Source organism: Gymnoscopelus braueri (assembly GCF_963280865.1).
Source record: "Gymnoscopelus braueri genome assembly, chromosome: 7".
Classification (NCBI taxonomy): Eukaryota; Metazoa; Chordata; class Actinopteri; order Myctophiformes; family Myctophidae; genus Gymnoscopelus; species Gymnoscopelus braueri.
The window spans coordinates 48,555,779-48,578,091 of record NC_137608.1 but is presented as its reverse complement, the minus strand read 5'-3'; the positions used below and the strand labels follow the sequence as shown (position 1 = coordinate 48,578,091).

Sequence of the window (22,313 nt, the reverse complement as noted above, 5' to 3'; positions counted from 1 at the left end):
AAAAATATATATATTCAAAGATTTGCATAAATGTTCATGATTTAAAAAATAAATAGCCAAAGTAAAATATAATGGTTAAAATCTAAAATGACAGATGCTTTCCCGGTCTTAATGGGTTAACCCATTAATGGGTTAACCCATTAAGACCTGAGGCGATTCTTAAAAATGTTTTCTAAATTCTAACAGTTTTTTGAAAATAATGTAAAAAATATTTTTTTCGAGATTTTTCAAAAATAGCAGATCTACAAGCTCGTAGCGCGGCACTCGGTGCCGCGCTATGAGCTTGTATATCTGCTATTTTTTAATAGCTAAAGAATTCTAAAATGATGCGTTCCAGGTCTTAATGGGTTAAGAGCCACACAACACTCTGTGCTGAGCCAGGCTGAGCCTTCTTGGCTGCATTCATCTTTTGTCTCTGTCAATAATGACTCAAGTCATTTCCAGCAGATTCTACTGTGCACATCTGAAGCATTGTAAAGGATTGTTATGTAACGAGGATTGCATCATATTCTCTATAAGTGTACTGTATGTCTACCGACTACTATTGTTTTCCAATGGAAATATTTGTTCCCATGTGAAACGGGTGTGTCGTGGCTTACATTAGTGACGTATTGACTCGCAGGCCTATTAATCAGCAGTGATGAGAAGCAGCCTTTTCAATTAAAACAGGGCGGAAGTCGGAAGATAACCTGACTCCGCCAAATGGAAGAAGCTTGCGACACACATTTTGTTTCACAGCCTACTTCCATCTGAGTCTCCGGTAGCAGAATCGATGCAAGACGGCGTTTGATTGTCTCCGCCAGGCCAAAAGGCATGGCGAGAGAGTATGTTTTACCCCCTGTCCGTCCGTCCGTCCGTCCGTGTGTCCGTCCGTCCGTGTGTCCGTCCGTCCTGTCCGTCCGTTAGCAGCTAATCTCTGGCACCGTTGGCCCGGCCGCTGCGAAACTGTGCACGCACACTCCCTGGATGCAAATTCAGAACCTCTTCTGAAATTCAGAACCAATTCAGAACCTCTTTCAGATTGGCCTGTTATAGCGCCACCAGGAGGCCGATTTGTGCAAAACACATTTATTGATACTACTCCTACAGATTTTGTCCAAACATCACACAAATCGGTACACAGTATCTCTATAGTCATGTGATCAACACGGATTTATCCGATTTCCCATACTCCATCCTGATTGCCTAAGATTGGCTTCCAAAGTTTGCAGGATTGGTCCGTTTTGAACAAAATGCCTCAAATCATGAACGCAACTTGCGATTTCCGTGCAATTTCACACGCACATTTCTATTAGGCCGAGAAAGAAATGCCACCCTTTTCACATTGGTCTGTTATAGCGCCACCAGCAGGTCTAATTTTGCAAGACACATTTTTGGAACAAAATGCCTCAAATCATGAAAGTGTCCGATTGCAGTGAAAAGCCCTTGAACAAATGGCACCCTTTTCACATTGGCCTATTATAGCGCCACCAGGAGGCCACAATAACGTACCTGACCTGGCGGAGACCTGTGCTCCGAGGAGCGCTTTTTCTAGTTTTTTTTTAAGCTACTTGGCAGGTGATTGGATGATCCCGCCCCTAGCAGCCGCTGATTGGTTCGTACACGCAGCGACCGGGCAGCTCTACTCCCTGAGCGATCCCAGATGCAGGGTGTATTGTGAAACTCAATACCGCCCCCATCTGGCTGAGTCAGGTTAGGCGGAAGACCCGTCAAATGGCTAAACAGAGACAGGCCTAAATGTAGCTATCCGGACTCGACTGGATTTACTATAACTCGACACATTACTTTTACCGTCTTGCGCTCTTCTTCACGTGACCGGGAGAGTTTCCGTGCGTCCTTGAATGACGCACACAGTTTGAGTCAGGGTGAGATCGTAAAATTCCTGTTAAAGGGATAGATCACCCCCAAAATGACTTTCCTTCTATTGATTAGTCACCCCATGGAGACTTGAATTCATGGATATTTTTTTTCTTGTTTTTATCGCATTCCTAAGCCAATCATTTGATGACCGGCAGCGGTTCCGGTAGGAGACACGAAGAGTCTCCTTTGTGTCTCCTACCTTCCGGTAGGAGACACAAGCGGACTGGACTGCCTACCAGTCCAGTCCGCTGGTCATAAAAAACAAATGTGTGAACTATCCCTTTAAGTTATTCTTGAACCACTTAAATCCTATATACTTAATTGATTGGGTTGCGCAAGGGGTCTACCCTTTTTTCCCCCTCTACACAAAAGCTCTTTGCCAACAAATAGCCGATCTATAAGCTCACACCGCGCCGTGGTGCGAGACTATGTAATGACATGCTCCTGAACAGGAGTCTGGGACAAACTGTATCATTTCCTCTGACATCTCTGGGATAGCGAGAGAGACGGCTAAGTTAATTAGCTGCACAAAGCCCTGCGTCATTGGCGTTTGGACAGCCGCTGGCCGCTGGCCAAATGTAGTAGTTCACAGAACGGACGCTCTGACGCTGTGGCCGGGAGGGGACTGGAGAAAGGAGAGAGGGAGGGGAAGAGAAGGCAGTGGTGGAAAGTAACCGAGTACATTTACTCAAGTACAGTCTTTTGGGACAACTACTCCTTTAAGGACAAGTCCTTAAAGGAGTAGTTCACCCAAAAAATGTAATTGTAAATGTAATTTTCTATCAATTACACACCCCATGAAGCGTTGAATACATGGATTTTTTCTTGTTTTTGTCGCATTCCTAAGCCAATCATTTTATGACCGCCGGAGTCTCCAGAGTTTCCTGACCTATACTGACCGATGACAGTCATCAAATTATTGGCCTAGGAATGCGACACAAACTAAAAAATCTCTATGAATTCAAGGCTTCATGTGGTGTGTAATAGAAAATAAGTAATTTTTGGGGTGAACTACTCCTTTAAGTACATTATTTTGAGGTACTTTTACTTAATTGGGTGTTTACTTTTTTTTTATACTTAAACTTCTACTCCACTACATCTCAGTAGGCAAATACTATACTTTTTACTCCACTACAATTATTGCACAGGTTTAGTTACTACAGTAAGTAACTTTGCAGATTTGGATTATTACTAACAAACCCTTACCCTATTTTATACTTTAGCTATTTAGACAGATGAGTAGCCATCGCTAGGCAGCTGCTCACCCACTTGAGCCCTTTGCCCCGCTGCTGAAAGACGGACCGAGAAATTATAATAATAACCAGACGTCTCTGCTTAACGATAGATGGACGGGCACTCGGGCAGCAAGTCACCTTCCTCCAACAACAACACCTCCAAACATGCCTTTGGAGCATCACAAACTGCATGCAAATGTCTGTTTAGAGCCGCAGTGATTAATCGCCCCTTGCTTATCAAAAGATGACTGGAGTGGGCAAGTGGGCAATTCACGCCCTCAGCAACACACCTCAGTAGGCTACACAAACAGAATGTGTCACCAAAAAAGGTCTCCTAGCATTTGAGAGAGATTTTACTTAATGTTTGAACTACTATTAACCCATTAAGACCTGAAGCCAATTCTACTCAATGTTTCAATATCAGTGGTGCTCAAACTTTTTCATGTCAAGGACCCCCAAAATGATATGTATTTGGCCACGGACCCCCATCTCAAAATATTTTGTTCCAGGGACCCCCAGAAGCAAATATTTGAGTTAAAAATATTGGCTTTAAATAAATAAATATATTAATTTGCACACATTTTCTCGATTTTTCAAAAATAGCAGATCTACAAGCTCATAGCGCGGCACTCGGTGCCGCGCTATGAGCTTGTATATCTGCTATTTTTGAATAGCCAAAGTGCAAAATAAAGATTTTTAAGCTCAAATCTAAAAGTGACACAGATGCGTTCCAGGTGTTAACACATCCACTGCCAAGGGCTAATCTCATAATGTACTCACCAGTGCCAAGGTGTTTTTGTTGTTTTTTTGTTTTTTTCATGTCGCCATAGATCTTGTTAAAATCCTTAAGATTGAGCGCTACACAGTCTGTTTACATCCGCGAGATCTCCCTGTATCTCCCAGTGAAGACCGCATGTCAAACGGACTTCCATGACTGTAGTTAGAGCGGATTACGTTAAACAGTGAAATGCGAGGAGAAAAAACTACAGGAAGAGAATTGAGTTTCAGTTTCGTCTGTAGAATGGGAGCGGGCGTGATCGTGAAAACCGGATCCCAAATAATTCTATTTCCTGTCATCAAACCGGAAACGGAAGTGGATCAAAAAAATTCCGAAAGTGCACCCGGACCGCGCATGCGCGAAAAGACCGCAGCCCGTAGGGCTACGGTCTCGGCGCTTAACAGTTGGATTTAACGGCCCGTAGGACTACGGTCTTGGCAGTTAATGTGTTAATGGGTTAAATTATAGACATTTTCAAGTGCAAGCCCCCCCTCCCGTTTTGCCCACTGCTATTAGAATGAAAATTGCTGATTTACAAGCTCCCAACGTGCAAGAAATGTTATATTCTGAAAGACTTCAAGTACTAGTACTTTTACGTTGGTGCCAATACTTTTACTCAACTCGAATAGTGTATTCAGGCCTTTTATTGTAACGGCGTATTTCTACATTGTGGTATTTGCTGCTTTTATGCAATTAACCACTGCTTATTGAATTGCGTTTGGGGAGAAGTGATTAAAGTGGCCTTGCACTCCTCTGCGCTCCTCCCTCACACTCCACCCTGCTCTGCCCTGGTGAATGACAATCCTCCTGGCTGCTTTTATAGCCAAGTGACCATAAGAGCTTTTAAGTGGGCACACTTTACCTCGGATGGCATTTTCCTTCAAGCTGTAAAGCAGAAAGCTGACATGCTGCCAGAAACGGCACTGCTGCAGTCAGCCGAGTCAGACCACATAGCTCACACGTTTTCAAAGTGGGGCCACCAGGGAAAATATAAATAAATACAACAATTATACAGTATATATGTGAATGTAATTTCAAATTAAACGTATAAGATAATTGTACCAGTTTAACCACCTGCAACCTGGAGACCCTATTTTGGGCATGTCATTATTGTCTCAATTTAGCTAAATTACAACGCATCGTGATTTTTGCTCCAGCAGATGTTGGCTGGTACTTCCTCTGTGTGTGTGTGTGTGTGTGTGTGTGTGTGTGTGTGTGTGTGTGTGTGTGTGTGTGTGTGTGTGCGTGTGTGCGCGTGTGTGTGTGTGCGTGCGTGCGTGTGTGTGTGTTGATAGATGGAATTCTCTCTGTCTTTCCGTGAGGTGCGTGTATGTACTGTATGTAAGTATGATTTGTGGTGTGTGATTGAAAAATGACAGGCAGCGAGGCGATGATAAATCGATTAAAGTGCGTGAGAGAATTAGTCTAATGAAGGTGACATCCATATCGACCCACCTGGCCATGACTTAGGCCTGTGTGCGTGTGTATGTGCGTCACATGGGCTATGAGAGTGAGTGTATGAGAGGATGGTAAGACAACAGCAAAACACAATTCCACTCTACTTGTTAGAATATTGTAGAATCATTTTATATTCTAGATGTTTCCATACTATGAAATAAATAAAATAAAATAAAAACAAAAGGTTGAGGCTGTTATAGCACTACCATGAGGCCGATTTGAAAATGCTGGCCTACTGGGGCAAAGTTTCACGCAGATAGGTCCGACTGTGCCGGAGATTAGCTGCTCACAGCCAGACAGACATACAGTACTAAGTTTGTACTACATATGAAACGGGTTGAAGTAAGGACACTTTTCTCACATTTGTGTTTTTATTTCATTAGTTTTAGTCAACAAGTAAGACGCGCGAACGCGGTAAGCGAACGCAAAAAAAGAATGAAAAAAAATATTTAAAAAAAAGTAACCAATAAAAAAAAAAAAGGAGCATCTTAGAAAAATACAAATTCACCAAAAAAAAACTTGGAATGTTTTTGAACAATTCAACAAAGTGTTTGAAGTGCCTGTTTCACCCACTTCCGGGGGGCGGAGCCAAAATCCGAGCCCGATGTATTTGTTCGTAGACCCCCACTTAGGGGGGGTAGAAAAAGTTTGGGAGCGATTCGGGCACTTTTCATTTAACATGGGGTTTCAATGGGGAGTTTTTAGGAGCCTTCTCCGGGGCGTGGCTTCCGGGGGAAGGGGCGGGCTTAAACGCAACCTTGACAGGTGTGTTCAGTTTTCAAAGACCTTTCATTTGATGTATGGTACGTCTAAATTGGACATTTACTTATCTCAGAGGAGCTGCACGCAGGCAGTGCACACAGAGACACAGAGAGACAGACACAGAGACACAGAGACACAACCCAAGCAGGGTTACATAGTAAGCTCCACTTGGTCGGAGGCGCGGCTTCGCCGCGCCTCCTCCCGCGTTCGCAACCATAATAACAGGGGCACGCATAACGTCAAATATTTGTATTCGGCATGTTTCCACGCATAAAGAGAGACGAACACAAAAGGAGAAGTCGACAGAGGAAAGACAGAGATGACATTTTGTATAAACTAAACAAAGAAAAGCAGCAAGGTTTTCTAATGGTATGTTAATTGTAGGTCTTTGTAGTGATAATAAGTGCTTTGACTGTGAATGGGCGAGAGAGAGTCCAAGAGAGAGACCAAGAGAGGGAGAGAGAGACAGAGTATGAGAGACCGAGAGAGAGAGAGAGAGGGCAAGAGAGAGAGACCAAGACCCTTGCACCTGTCCAGACCCCCCGTGGCCCTTCCAGGCCCCTAATCAGCAGGGTTGGACGGGGGTGGCGAGTCTCTGGAGGCTGCTATCAGCCAGCTGCTCTCCACCACCACATGCACATTGCACTCGCATGGACATGCTTCCTCGAGACACAGAACACTCCTACAACAGTGAGAAGCATGTTGCCAGCAATAGCTGTACACAGTTATTTATCTACATGTATTTATTTATTCAATCTTCATGAGTGATGTGGATGCAAGAGGTTTTTATGCTGGGTTTGATCCAGCCTTGTGACTTTGTATCATACTCAGAATCAGAATCAGCTGTATTGTCACATCATCATCACACGATTACAGGTGTAAACGAATGGAGCTCTCAACATTATTGCAGTTACAGGAAGTGTTAGACTAGGGAAAGATAGAATAGAGAGAAAACAAAACCAAAATAACAGGAAGGCACAGTCAGAACAATATACACACAGTCCAGTATACAGTACATAAGGTGCATGTTACAAGGTGCATTTAACCCATTAAGACCTGGGACGGGTAATTTTTAGATTTGAGCTAAAAAGCATTATTTTACACTTTGGCTATTCAAAAATAGCAGATATACAAGCTCATAGCGCGGCACCGAGTGCCGCGCTATGAGCTTGTATATCTGCTATTTTTGAAAAACCGAGAAAATTTGCGCAAATCTTTCAATATATATATTTTTTAAAGCAAACATTTGTAACTCAACTCTTTGCCTCTGGGGGTCCCTGGAACAAAATATTTTGAGATGGGGGTCCACGGCCAAATACATATCATTTTGGGGGTCCTTGACATTAAAACGTTTGAAAACCACTGACATAGCAACGTACGTTTTTTTTCAAAAAACTACTGTTTGTAGAATCGGAACCTCAGGCCTCAATGGGTTAATGTAGCAATGATAAATGGCATTATGGAAGGCATAAATGCTGCTTATGCAGTTGGGGGGAAAATATAGAGCATAATAAAAGGCAGCAGGTGTATAAAATCGCAGTATCACGTTGCATCTATGGGCAGCCGTAGCTTAGTGGGTAGAGAGGGGCGTCTGCCGTCTGGTTATCGGAACGTCGCCGGTTCGCCTGCCGGCCTGCCCAGTGATGTGTGTCCAAGTGTCGGGTGGAAACCTCATTATGTCCGAAATTGTTACTTTTCAGGATTCAAATTCAAATCAACAAGCTCGCGGATCTACTACTTGTGATGCTTTTGTGTGATGCTGTGGTATGATCAAGTAGGGCAGGGGTCTTCAACAGGGGGTCCGGGACCCCTAGGGGGTCCTCAGAGCTATTATAGGGGGTTCGCCAAATCTTTGTGTTATAGGATTTAGTTTTTTTACATTAACACATTGACTGCCAATCGCGTAGATCTACGCAAACCTATTTAAAGCCGCCACGTGCCAAACCGGTGTTTTTTTTTTTTCACGAAATGAACTAAAAGTGCACTTTCCGAAATTGTTGATCCACTTCCGTTTCCGGTAGCACCACCGGAAACGGAATTATTCGGGTTCCGTTTTTTTCGATCGTATCCACTTCCTGTCTGGGATCCTGTCTAAAAGTCGATTTTCTCGGTTGTTGTTTTTCTCCTCGCTGATCACTGTTTAGCGTTCACCGCTGTATCTTCAAGATGGCGGATGGGATTTCGAAAGGGTTTTCGCTGATCCCCTGTGTGTTTAGAACCAAATGAACGCGCACTTTTAACTTATTTAGCGAGGTCTGTGGCGACATGAAAAAAACAAAAAAACAACAATAAAACGCTGGCACTGGTGAGTACATTATGATATTAACCTCTGGCATGGAATGTGTTAACCACTTGAACCCTAGAATTCCTTTTCTGAGGGGAACATTAGCCGAAAATAGCAGATCTACAAGCTCTCAACGCCTCGCAGCGTGAGGCGTTGAGAGCTTGTAGATCGGCTATTTTTGGCAAAGAGGCTGTAGAGGGAAAAAATAGCAGACTAAGTAAAAAAAAATATTTCATCTGAAACACAATTTTATACAATATAGAGGGGGTCCCTGCTTCATCTCTCTCTCAGCTAGGGGGTCCTTGGCCTGAAAACGTTGAAGACCCCTGAAGTAGGGCATTCATTTACGAAAAAAACACAAAAAGTCAGAATATGGAGATAAGGGGTTTCTGCCTGACAGCGACGATATATTCCCTCGAGGGAGGGAAGCTCGCGTCCGACGATGTGCTGGGCTGTCCGCACTAGGGTTGGGAGCGATATTACTATCGCCGACTGTCAGCCCAGATATCGGCTTGGTGAGGAAGGGTCTGATCCTCCGACCGAACATCCAGGCAGGCAAACAGAGAAGAGACGGGAAGCACAAACGAACACGGCAATATCAGGAGACACCAGTATGGTGATGGCAAGACAGTCGGAGAATGCTCAGACTGAACTAAGTGGCCGTGAAACGTGACCGACATGGCAGTACTTTGATCTGGGGAGGCGTGTATGGTGAAGCCGCAGGGTTAAAATACGGCAAGGCGATTGGCTGATGAACCGCAGGTGTGTGACGAGCTGATCATTTGCAGTTATGTAGGCGGCGGAGCAGAGGCGATGTAACCAGGGAGAGCAGAGCCTGAAGCCATGCCCACACAAACACACACACACACACACACACACACACACACACACACACACACACACACACACACACACACACACACACACACACACACACACACACACACACACACACACACACGTGTGAGTGATTCAAGTGATGTCCTGTGTCCATTTGTGGCACACACATTATGCTGCTCAGCCAGTCATACGAGAGGATTGTTTACAGACGGACTTTGGCTGAGGGAAAGCTATTCGCCTGTTCACACGATCAAGTGTTGTCCTCGTTGTTATGTTAACAATGGAATCATTTGTGACAATAAACCTTGTGACGCCCAAAGAGAGCTTAAAGGGCAAGACCACTTTGGTAGAGGTTTGGGTTGTGTAGTTACCTTGCCGTGATTTAGCGGTGCTGTGTCATTGTTCCGACGGCACATTGTTCAGACGGCGCATTTTTTAGATGTTGCTTTGGTCCGTCTCGCACCATTATTAACCCTATCCCTAACCCTAACCGCACGCAAAGCCATGTAGTCGGAGTAATGGGATGTCGGAATTATGGACAGTCCCCAATGTAACTCCAAAGGTGGTCAAGAAATAGAAAAATAATTGTTCCATTGATTAGAAATTGATAATTCTAAATATGCTCCTCTTTGACTTACATTGTACGGTGAAACAGCACATAAACAAACGCAAACAAAGCTGATTCAGACAATATAGAACATCACCAAACCCAGTACTGTTTGTTTTTAAATACAAACGTCAACTTCCTGTTGATTTTACTATTTGAAGATCCGGATTCGGATCCGCGGATCCAGTCCGGGTTTTCCTCCGAACAAAAATGCCTAAATCAACAGGAAGCTAACATTTTTATTAAAAACAAAAACGGTACTGGGTTTGGTGATGCTCTATATTGTCTGAATCAACTTTGTTTGCGTTTGTTTATGTGCGTAAAGAGTGACTTTGAGAGCTGTTTCACCCTAATGTAAGTCAATGAGGAGCATATTTTGAATTATCAATTTCTAATCAATGGAGCAATTATTTTTGATTTCTTGTCCAGATTTGGAGTTACATGATGGCACCTCTACCTTGCAGTCACTGTGCAATGCTGAAAAGCTGCTAATCTAAAAAGTGTAAACTACATACTGTATATTCAGTACCATCTAAAATAGTATTTCCAGGCACTAGAATGAGCAACATGATACTCATGGTGCCTTATATGTTATCCCACAAAAAGGACTTGTATGTTATTATCACAAAACCTGATGAAGACCAAAGACATGTTGGTATACTGTACCAGCCATGAATTAATATCCGATAGGCTTTTTATTACACATTTTGTCATCTCTTTTTTGTTGAGTGTTTTTCCGTTGATCCAGGATCACCACCAATACATTTATTACTTGTTACTTTTTGCTCATTTGAGCACCTGGTTGTTTTTCTCTTCATTCGGACACTTTTATTTCTAATATAGCTGCGGAAACTCGGAAAGTGTTGATTTGTCACGTAACTACTTTTTGACAGAATTACAAATTATTATGTTTAGTTATTTTGATTAAGCGTATGGTCAGGTTGCTTAGTTTAATGTCAAATTACTTCCTGTTTGAGTCGCACAATATGCATAGCACTGAGCACCCGTTTCTGACTGCTGTTGTGCTTAGCTAACAGATTAGGCATTTTACCCATATTTTGTCATTCAAGTGTTCGGAGATTGAGGAGAGGAAATGTGTTCAAGAAAAATATAATGACTTGATTTCATATTCTTTATTTTATTGTAGTTTTTTCATATAATTGAATGATTTCATTGCTTTTATTCTCAAAGTAGTGTAGTTCTGAATATGTTTTATTCTCAAAGTAGTGTAGTTCTGAAATACGTTTCTCTTGGTTTCTTGTTCTCATTAGGGATGGATGAATATTATTTCTATATATTTTTTTTTCATTTTTAATCTGGGCAAATATGAGTTTTTAAATAAGGGTTTAATCGTCACCTTCTCTTTATAGCCATGGAATAATGGCGCTGATGTACAGAATAAAGCTGATCAAGCGCCCATCACAGCTTATCACTGGACTATGTTCTCAACTCCACTTTTAATGCAACTCCCTCTGACAATGTGGAGAGCGACTTAAGAACCATTTCCACCTGGTCAGAAGATGTTCTCTAGAAATCGCTTTAATGGACAACATGGAACAGGCGTTACCCCAAAGGGAGACACTAAGACAAAAGTTCAGCAACCCAAAAAGAGAGCCCCTAACCCCAGGGTAGCACTGGTCATCCGTGGCAAGATCCATCGCCTCCTCCAAGGACCCCCGGACCCAGATCCCCACCTCTCTTACGCAGGCATCGAGGACAATGAGGAAGGGGAGGCACAGGAAGAAGAAACGGGGCGTAGGGGCATTCATGCAAAGGTTAGCACCAGAGCAGAAACCTCTCCAAAATTAACCAACGGCAGGGGAAACGGAGCAGCTTTAGGGCCACCCTGTGTGGGGGACGTGGAACTGAACAGGGAACGATGTGTGAGAATCCCATGCACCTTGCAGCAAAAGAGCTGCAGGTCCCCGGGGTATCCGAAACGGACTTCCGAGAGTACGCGGACGACGTCTGATCGGAAGCACCACAATCAGACTGAACCGGTCAGGAGCAGTGCTAAGCTTGCAGGGACAGCCGGAAGAGATCACGATTTCGCTGCGACTTGCGCTCGGCCAAAGAGACCGTATTCCGCAGGAGACTGTCTGGACTACAACTTCAACAGCACTCTTCCAGGCACACTGCTCGAGGAGGATGAAGAAGGAGACCTGGGGGAAGACGAGGAGGAGTCCAGTGCCATCATCGAGCACATTCTGAAAGAGTTGAGGGGAATCAATAAGATACAGGAGGAGATCTCTGACCTCAGGGATTACTTATCCTCTGTCCGAGGCTCAGTTGAAGAGGTATCATCGTGTGTGGATGCCGTGTTGATGGAGATTGAGGGCCTTCGGTCTGGTAATAAGGCCAGTGCTGGGGCATGTGCAGGCAATTGGCCGGGGGCCGCTGGAGGCCGAGATGGGCCCTCTCCCCGTAGAAGGCCCTCTAGCGCTTATGGAAGTTTAGGGAGGAACAGTCCTGATTCTGCTTTGAAAATGCGTGATTTTGGTGTTTGCCATCCAGCCTGTAATGAGCGCCATAGCATCCATGAGTTTATCTCGCCAAATAGAGAGGGACCTGCTGTGACTCCAAGTGCTGAATCAGAGGACCATCAAGAGGAAGCAGACGATACATCTGACCATAGTTCAGACATACCAACAGGCGCTGTAGCCAGGAAGCTCAGCTTTGGCTACCTTGAGCAACAGGATGGTCAAGACTGTCCAAGTACCAGCTCATTGTCCTCAGGTCACAGCTCCAAGTCTGAGTCTGACTTGGAGAGGTCATCATCCAGCCATGGTAGAAAGCACCATAGAGGCGAAGGACTGCCACAATGTGCCACTGGAGAGTCTGCATGGCTACAGGATGTTGCTTATAATGGACCAGATAGTCTGGTAGACGATGACAGAGAGAGGCCAACTTGCTGTGAAGAAATTGGGAATTGGGATCACTACGGGGCTGGAGAAGGATACAGTATGTTTGGGCAGTGCTTCACCGGGAGTTCCAGCTATGTTTCCTCTTGCTCGGGACGGCACTACAACTCCCCTGCCAGCACCTCCAGCAGGGAGGAGTGGCAATCACGGAGACGGAGGCCTCAAAAACAGCCTGGAGATAAAGTTCCAGTAGACACCCCCATAGAAAGCTCCCACACCGGGACCGAGAGTGCTGGTGATTCCTGCTATTCCCAGACCTCTGGTTACCATTCAGTTGATAGCCATGTTGGGCAAGTTGAAGAGTATGGTTATGCACCTCCGACTGATGTCGGTTATACCAGAGATTGTCGCATGAGCAGTTATGAAAATACTTATTCTGCTTATGAAGTGTGTGCAGATGTAACTTGGCCTGAGTCGTCCTTATGCACTACCTTGGCTGAACCAGATCCTCGTTTCATCAAAGATGTAGAACCCAGTATTAAACGGGCAGAACATATCCTGCCTCATGCCGACAGCGCTGATGCCGAAAGTGTCGGTTTCAAAGTGAAGCGCATAAGCCGAGCTGTACATGATTTCCGCTCTGCCTTGCAGGGAGCGTTGCGTAAGCTGGAGGTATCTGAAACATCAATACCATCTGAGTTTCCCCAGTGCGATGGGGCTCCTCATGACAAAGCATTTGAAGAAGATGTAGATGGCAGAACGGTTACAGAGGAATTTAACCAATATTGTGTTCCACACCAGACCGATCCTTGCCCTGTGCAGCCTTTGCTTCATGAATCCAACAGTAGACTTACATTGGAGCCTGCAAATAGTTGTCAACCACCTCCCTGTTCAGATGAATTCCCTCCATACCCAGAAGAACTTCCTATCTTCCTTGACCCCACCTCCAACAGCACTGCCACGTCTATCCCACCCGAAGGCCTTACGCAGAGCCCGACAGAGGGCTCTGTAGCACTACCTATTGCTGCCCAACTTTCGCAGTGCACCACTGCAGATTCCCTCTCGGCCTGCTTTTCGGCTGAGGACCCCGCGACATTGCCAGAGGAGCAGGACGAATCCCAGGCAGTCGTGCCGCAGCAACCAGCCTCGGACTCGGCTGCGTCCCCAGGGGGCAAGGCGGATGGGGAGGCAGCAGAGCGCCCCCCGGAGGTGAACGACATGGACGCACGCAGGCTGAAGTGCCAGAGGAGCTTCCAGCAGATCCTCCAGGAGAAGAGGGAGAACAGGCGCAGCCTGGCCAGCATGACCATGTCCACCTTCTCCGATGAGGAGCTCCTCCACCCAGGTAGCCTTTTGTCTCTTTGTCACCGCCTGCATCCTCATTCTCATTCAGGATTTTGTTGGCTTTTCAGTTGGAATGAGCTTGGCTTCAGTCTTGTTCCCTTTTCTTGGTTCCTTGCATTTTTTGTCTTTCTATGGTCATAGCATTGTTCATTAATTTCATGTAAAACATGCAATGAAAACTTTACTTTGCATCTTTGCTTGTGTTTTTGGGCGGTGAAACCGCCCCTATAAGTGAGATTTGGAAAAATGTACAAATATCTTGGGCAGTGAAACCGGCCCTAAAAGTGAGGTTTGGAAATTTGTACAATTATCCTGCGCTGTGATTGGCCAATCACAATCTATTCAGGACTGTGATTGGCCAGTGTCACATGACACATGTGCATAGCCCTATATAAGCAACCATAACTTAAAAAAAACCAAATTATTGTTTTTTTTAAGTTATGGTTTTGTCCATCATAAAGTGTGTTTTACAAAAGATAAATGTATTTATCTTTTGTACATGATTGATCGACTCCATTCAGTATTGTGATTAGCTAGCAAGACACATGCTGACACTAAGTGGCTCTTTCAGATCAAAGCATATATATTGGTTGACTCCATTCAGTATTGTGGTTAGCTAGGAAGACACCGCCCACTTCACACAGGGTGTGATTTTTTTATTATATTATGTTATTATTTATTTTGTATTAATATATATAAAAAAGCAAAGATATATTTTATTATATTATTATATAGTCATGTGGCAATAAATAACTTCATTTAATTTAGTTTTTTTTGTGTAGAGATTAATAAGTATTATTTCCTTTTTATTTCTGTGATCATAAAAACTTTGATTTGCTTGCTTGAAAATGTTTCTTTTTTTCATGGCACCTTTGTTGTGATCAAAGCTTTCCCCCATCTGCAGTACATTACACAGTATGTCACATTACAGTACGTTTCGTGTAAGTATTGACCACAGATGTCTTCTTTAAGTATTGTACAGAGTAAGTACTTAGCATTGAATATAATCCAGAATACATGAAGGCCCCCAGGGTATTTACTGATTGGGCTTTGCCGATATTGTCTTTTATTGCACCCCATTTAGAGCAATCTATCATCTGCCTTTCAACCGGCTTTGCATCGGGCTTCTGCCGCGGCCATTTTCTGAATTAGAAGACATTAATTATCTCGCTGGAATCAGGGCCTGACATTAAGGAGGAAGAGGAGGAAATATTAAGAGTAATTTTCATCATGAATTATTCATGTTAATGAAACATTCATGACCTCAGACCTCCATCGATCTGGAAGCTCCGCGGCGGCACTGCTCTCACCATTACCATGCCTTCATAAGCAATGAATTATCTCTGACAGCGCTTGTTATTTCTTGTGATGAGTCAACCCCGCCTGATGACAATGTGTGTCTCATGTCTCTCCTGTCTCTCTCTCTCTGGTGCGCCCCTTTCAGACGGAAGCCGAGATGAAGACCAGGTTAACTTGTTTGTTACTTCTCTTCTGTTGGCAACTCGTGTGAATAATAATAATAACATTGTTACTACTGAGCCGTTCGTTCTGGTTATGGCCTCGATGGTGGTTGTCTGTGTGTGTACATGCCAGAAAATGCCTGATTACCGCTTGATCGTGTTGTTCTGTTTATTTTTGGTGCCGTTTATTTAGATCGCATAAACACTTTGGTTAGAAACAATCGAGGATTAAATACAATGAAATTCAGGGCTTATTTCCATTTCCATCAAACCAAACAAGGTGGCAACCCATGTGTGTGGCAGTCATCGCTATAATGAATAAAACCATTTTACATAACAAACTAAATAAATACAACATTTGTTGATTGTATAAAATAATAAAAAAGGCTTAGCTCACATAGTGACCGTATCCATCAGCCAAGATTCTGTTACATTCTCCAATTACTAGGTAATGTACATTATGCCTAATTGCTGTATTCAAGCTGTTCCATTGGGATGCACCTGTCTCTAAAAGATCCATTACCAGCAAGACTTCTGAATTAATAAAGACCCAAATTACAAACTTAGTATCTCCATATTTCAACTTTTTATGTTTTTCCGTAAATTAATGCCTTACTTTGTCATACTAACCGTGTCACTACAGTGCCACACTGTAGTGACACAAATATTTAGCCAATGAAAAGTATTAGAAAGAACTTGTGTCTAAATAATAACATTTGATCCGTTGGAAACACAGGTTCTTCTTTTTTTTTTTTTTTTCTTTTTTAAGTAACAGTTTTGGCCATACAAGGCTTCACTGACATGGAAATGTCAGTTTAAAATTCTGATCACCATGAACCATTGTCATCCTAGACAGAGTGACCATAGCTCCCTTCCACTAGAAGCCAGTTGAGCTGTTTAAAATGTCTTCTACCTACAGTATGTATGAATGAGGGCCAAACCCTAGCATGACAATATTTTCCATTTATTTTCCCCTAGCAAATGGCGCCCGTAAAGAATATGTATGTCGTATTAAAGTTTTACTGCACATCAGGATCACAGTAAAGTGAATGTTGACCCTTTTACTAGAAATAAATACTACATTGCAATAGGAGAGTATTGATTAGTACACAATATTGATCAAAAAATATTGATAATACTGTTGTTGTCTGTTACTGCCTCGGTCATATTGTGCTTTGTGGTTTTCAGATAGAGGAGGTGCTGTTTACCACTTAAACCCTATAAACTTTGTTGACCGGAGTCCCCCAGGGGTCTGTACTCGTTCTACATGTCAGGGTTAATTTGGTGAACAAGCAAAGGTTTATTAACACGACATGATATACAATTTACAACGCTCTGGTGTGCGATAGACCTGTGAGAGTGATTGGTATAGTCCCTGTTTGGCATGCATTACTGAAACTCAGCCAACCTCATTCCAGTCCAATGTTCTCCCCTCTTTGTTCTTCTCACTGTCTCCTGTCCTGTCCTGTCCTGTCCTGTCCTGTCCTGTCCTGTCCTGTCCTGTCCTGTCCTGTCCTGTCCTGTCCTGTCCTGTCCTGTCCTGTCCTGTCCTTTACTTTACTATACTGTATTGTACTGTTGTGTTTGCATGATCCGGTATGAATTCAACATAGCCTGTCAATCAAATTAGTCGCTAAAAAGTGTCTGGTATTTCAGAGCCGAGATCAAGATGGTGACCCCAGCAGACACCCTTGGACCAAGCCAGGGTTAGTAACTGTGTGTGTGTGTGTGTGTGTGTGTGTGTGTGTGTGTGTGTGTGTGTGTGTGTGTGTGTGTGTGTGTGTGTGTGTGTGTGTGTGTGTGTGTGTGTGTGTGTGTGTGTGTGTGCATGCATGCGTGTGCATTGTATATTCAGATTTTTTAACTGTTGAAATGTACGTGTGTGTGTACAGGGCAGCCACACCATTCGGTATCGACAGCATGCCTGACCTCCGCAAGAGGAGGCCAATTCCTCTTGTCAGTGAGCTGGTAAGAATCTTTCCTTCTTCCCTACCGTCTGACTTTAATGTTGACCTGATAACGTGACTCCGGGTAACTTACACTTTTTTTCCCCCCAAGTCAGTATTTGACTTGGACTAGCTACATCTGTTTACATCCAACTGTCAAGTGAATTTTCAGCAAACATTTAGAATGTCACTACAAAACTCGAAAATACTGTTCCTGAAGAAACAGTGTGGGCTCGCTTCAAGTAAAACAATTATAGTATAAAAAGTACAAATTGTCAAGATCCCCAGCTACAAATTGTCCCAGGCAGTGCTCTGTTTGTCTTGTCTTGTGTTGTGTGTGAGTGTAGGCTTGGCTTGCCCAACTAGGAACGGCTGTTTCCATTCTCCTAATTTCCATCACGTATCCACCTGTTTCCGCGGGAATTTACTGGAGCAAAAATCCTGTGTGGGAAACATCCTGCGGGGGGACCGGAAGTAGGAAATAGCGGCTCAGTGTGTTTACATTTGCCAGCAGAACGTAGCTGTACTGCGGCTAACGGGCCTTTTGCATGTAGTTGAAGCGCAAGGGGGCGGGGGGCGGTGCATGGGGAGAGAGTCAGCGCACTGAAGTCAAGGCACACTACAGACTACTGTGTTGTTGACAGACAACGGATGCACGCTGCGAACGAGCTACGTTCTGCTGGCAAATGTAAACACACTGAGCCGCTATTTCCTACTTCCGGTCCCCCCGCAGGATGTTTCCCACACAGGATTTTTGCTCCAGTAAATTCCCGCGGAAACAGGTGGATACACCTGCCTGCATAGCTGATGGTAGTGCGGGGGCGGGTGTGGGGTGCTGCCCCCCTGCCTATGGGTTGTGTGCTTGTACTCAGATTTTCCAAATATTGTCAAGCGTTTTCAAAAACAGCAGATCTACAAGCTCACAACATAATCACATTGTAGATCAGCTTTTTTCGAATTGCCAAAGTAGGCCTGACCTCGAATAGTCGACTAATCGATCGAGGGAGTCTGATTCGACTGCCAATCCCTTAGTCGAATCATGCATGTTTGGACTGAAAGATTGGCCTAATTTGTTATATCAATTAACGAATAGTTTTCCAAAAATATAGGATGTATATCATGATTTATTGGGAGAAACCAAGCAAGTATATGTTAAATCAGACATTAAGCCTAAATGGAATGATCCTCTATTGCATAAAATATGTGTAATTGTAAAAAGTGTGGCTGCAGTGACTTTACGAACACACGGGCCATTCCTCCTGTGTCCTTTTCTCTCCCTTCTAGCAAACACCATTAGTGTGTATTGAAAAGCTGAAAAGACTGTGAGATCCACATGTGCTTTGAAGTGGGATAGCTTCAAAAGTATAAAAGTGATCAAAAGTTAAACACAGCAATGGAAGTCATAATATACCTCAACCTTTTAAAGTTTAAATGGAGTCTGTAAGTTAAAGCATGCTGAAGTAACATGATTGCAAACAAGTGAAAGAAAAAGGGGTTGTTCAGTTGAAATAATATTGACTTTCCCATAGACTTGATTGGGTGTTTAAAGTAAAATATTTCAAAAACTATAAAACATTTCAAAACGATATGAACAACATACAGTAAGTTCAATTATTTTGCAGTTTGAATTGAGTTTCTAGGTGTATGTATGTACTGTAGGAGTAGTTACTGTAGGTGCCAAAGTTTGAGGAGAATAAATAAATAGTGAGGAGGTCATGATTAAATGGATGCATTTGTATGAAACTGTTTTGATGCAAATGAATTGAATACTTGACCATGGAATGTCAGTCAGGAAATGTATTCACACAAAAACATGGAAAGACTCCTTTGACAATGAATTTATATTGGGCAGATGGCAGCAGAAATGTTTATTCAGTTAATAATTTTCTTAACTAATCACACATTTTCCTCACTGACAAAACATCCTCACACCTCAAGTGAGAGGACATACTTTAGGTCTGAATTTTCCATTTTTCAATCAACTTTTAATGATATTATTCATAATTTGGCATAGAAATTCTTGCTACAGACAGTTTGTTTTCAAGTGCAAAGTCGGTGTTTATAAGCATTGAGTAAAGACAAGTTGATGATATGAGACTAACCATTTCTTTATCTGCTTGTCCCTATGTGTTCCATGACTGCCCTTCTGTCAGGCGATGGTAAGTAAAAGAGCTCACTTTGTTTTGTTCGGATTCTTGTTTTAAATTTGTTCAAATTGTATCAAAATTGGATGCACAAACACACACACTGTAGGGATGGGTGATATAGCAACAATTTTTGCAGGGTTTTAAAAAATAATTAATTATAATATCAGCTACAGTATATCAGCTGCTATCCAAAAAAGCAATTAGCAGTCAAGTTGGCTAATCTAGTCTTGGCAGCTGGCAGCCAGAACAGTTAAGAGTGGTGTATAAATCTTTTTTCTTTTACGGTTTCACTTGTCAAAAGTATGTAAATAAATGCAGTTTCTTTACGTTACATTACATAATCAAAATGTGGAGATTTTTCTATGTAAAGGAAATGTATGTTAGATAATTATGTGCAGTAGATATACTATATTAACCTGCCTCTTCACCTTTTCTTTGATGTGCTGTTTCCTGATAGACAAATTACTCAAGCTCCAGCATGTTCTTTAATTAGTTGATTAACACAAGTGGCTGATTGGAGAGAGTGAGGTAGTGATGTTCTGGGGGAGAGGAGGAACATGAATTCTTATTTGCAGGCTATACTGGCTGCCCTAGTTCAGACATCGTCGGGGTCAGGTGGAAACCTTGTATGTCCAAAACCCTGTTTCTTTTTCAGGAAACGGGACAAATTATTTCAGAAATAGTGGAAAATAGCAGATACAAGCTCACAATGCGTCACCATTGGGCTATTTTCACCACTTTCGCTCGACACTCTTGTATGATAAAGTAGGGCATTGACCCATTCAAACCGGGAACGCATCTGTGTAACCACTATATCCATATTTTCTACTTTGGCTATTCAAAAATAGCAGACATACAAGCTCATAGCGTGGCACCGAGTGCCGTGCTATGAGCTTGTAGATCTGCTATTTTTGAAAAATATTGAACATTTTGTGCAAATATTTGAATATATATATTGAACTCAAATCTTTGCTTTTGGGGGTCCCTGGAACTAAATATTTTGAGATGGGGGGGTCGGCAGCCAAATATTTTTTTTGGGTGGTCCTTGACATGAAAAAGTTCGAGAACCATTGATATAGGAACATATGTTTTAAAAAAAACTCTTAGGATTTAGAAGACATTTGTAGAATCCCCAGAAGCAAAGATTCGAGTTACAAATGTTTGCCTTAAAAATATATATATATTCAAAGATTTGCACACTTTTCATTTTTCTAAAATAGCAGATCTACAACCTCGTAGCTATGAGCTTGTAGATCTGCTATTCTTGAATAGCCCAAAGAAATTAAAAAAATGACACCGATTATTTCCCGGTCTAAATGGGTTAAATGGCTAAAGAAACTTTAAAAGTAGTAATTTGGAGATGCAAGGTTTTTAGCCCGACTGCGATGACGTTCTCAAGTGTCCCGGTCATTATGTCTCACCGGCGTGCACCCTAACAAATCCTAAGTGTTCATTGAACAAATAATAGTCCCTTTAGGGTGAAGTTTTTACACACTCAGAGTTAAATTTATACTCAGGACTTGTGCTGTGCGCACAGTGAAGTGTGAAGCCAAATCAAATCAAATCAAATCAAATCAAATCAAATCAAATTGAGGTCTTTAAAATAATGAACTCTGTACCATACCAAGGCAATCAGTTCTCCTATCATTTGAATTTGTCCGTCTGTTTCTCACTCATTTGCTTTCTTTCTCTTTCTCCCTGCCCCTTCTCCTGTCTGTCTGTCTGTCTGTCTGTCTGTCTGTCTGTCTGTCTGTCTGTCTGTCTGTCTGTCTGTCTGTCTGTCTGTCTGTCTGTCTGTCTGTCTGTCTGTCTGTCTGTCTGTCTGTCTGTCTGTCTGTCTGTCTGTCTGTCTGTCTGTCTGTCTGTCTGTCTGTCTGTCTGTCTGTCTCTCTCTCTCTCTCTCTCTCTCTCTCTCTCTCTCTCTCTCTCTCTCTCTCTCTCTCTCTCTCTCTCTCTCTCTCTCTCTCTCTCTCTCTCTCTCTCTCTCTCTCTCTCTCTCTCTCTCTCTCTCTCTCTCTCTCTCTAGTCCATGATACAGTCCAGGAAGGCTGGACTCGCCCATGCCTTGGCCACAAGGACCTCCCTGAAGGATGAGGAGCTTGTGAGTCGCCATGTACTTTTTTGCCTAGTCATGCTTACAGTTGTTTTGTTGAGTCATAATGTGTCTGTGTATCTTCAGTGTATCTTCAACCTTCAACTATCTTCAGTTTAACACAAGAGTGTACAAATGGAACTAAACGGAGGGTCTACTTGGTTCCATTTGTACAATCTCAGATTTAAATTAACACTCAGGATGTTACGGTATAGTGTTAGAATTTCACTGATTGAGCCCCTTAACAATCTGCGGTGCATTAAAGGTGCCAGTGGCGTGAGTCACTTCCTTTTTATGAACGCTAGCTGAATGAGTAGAGAGGTCACCTGGAAAACGGAAGGTCCACAATTTCACGTTCTGCAAAACGTACTGTGATTATAATTATTGTTTGCGTGTGTGTCTGTGTGTGTTCCATGCTCTTATTGGTATTGATGTTTTATTTATGTATACAGTAGTGTCACACCATTGGCCCCAGAGCCATTGAGATTTAGAGAAAGAGTTGCGTCAATGAGGTGTGTGTCCTTGTCCATCACTCAATACACCCGATGGAAGAGAGATGTCAACAAGATGTGCGGAATGCGCAAGTAATCTGGCGTGACGTCAGCAGGCCGGAATAAATAAATAAAAATATTGGATGGT

At 42.9% G+C, this 22,313-nt stretch overlaps 2 protein-coding genes across 2 annotated transcripts in view; both read left to right on the top strand.

Annotated features, from left to right (window-relative positions):
• Window positions 1-18,761, top strand: part of LOC308089091 (protein unc-13 homolog B-like) — a gene marked incomplete at its 3' end in the record, with an annotated part of 115,708 nt that extends 96,947 nt beyond the window's left edge. The window contains exons 11-13 of the mRNA XM_080433663.1: window positions 17,146-17,195; window positions 17,382-17,457; window positions 18,720-18,761. Coding sequence (XP_080289789.1) covers window positions 17,146-17,195; window positions 17,382-17,457; window positions 18,720-18,761 — 168 coding nt within the window. The remainder of the gene's footprint in view (window positions 1-17,145; window positions 17,196-17,381; window positions 17,458-18,719) is intronic.
• A 2,850-nt stretch (window positions 18,762-21,611) lies between these two features.
• Window positions 21,612-22,313, top strand: part of LOC308087947 (protein unc-13 homolog B-like) — a gene marked incomplete at its 5' end in the record, with an annotated part of 68,206 nt that continues 67,504 nt past the window's right edge. Inside the window, one exon of the mRNA XM_080432202.1 lies at window positions 21,612-21,683. Within this exon, the coding sequence (XP_080288328.1) occupies window positions 21,612-21,683 (72 nt within the window). The remainder of the gene's footprint in view (window positions 21,684-22,313) is intronic.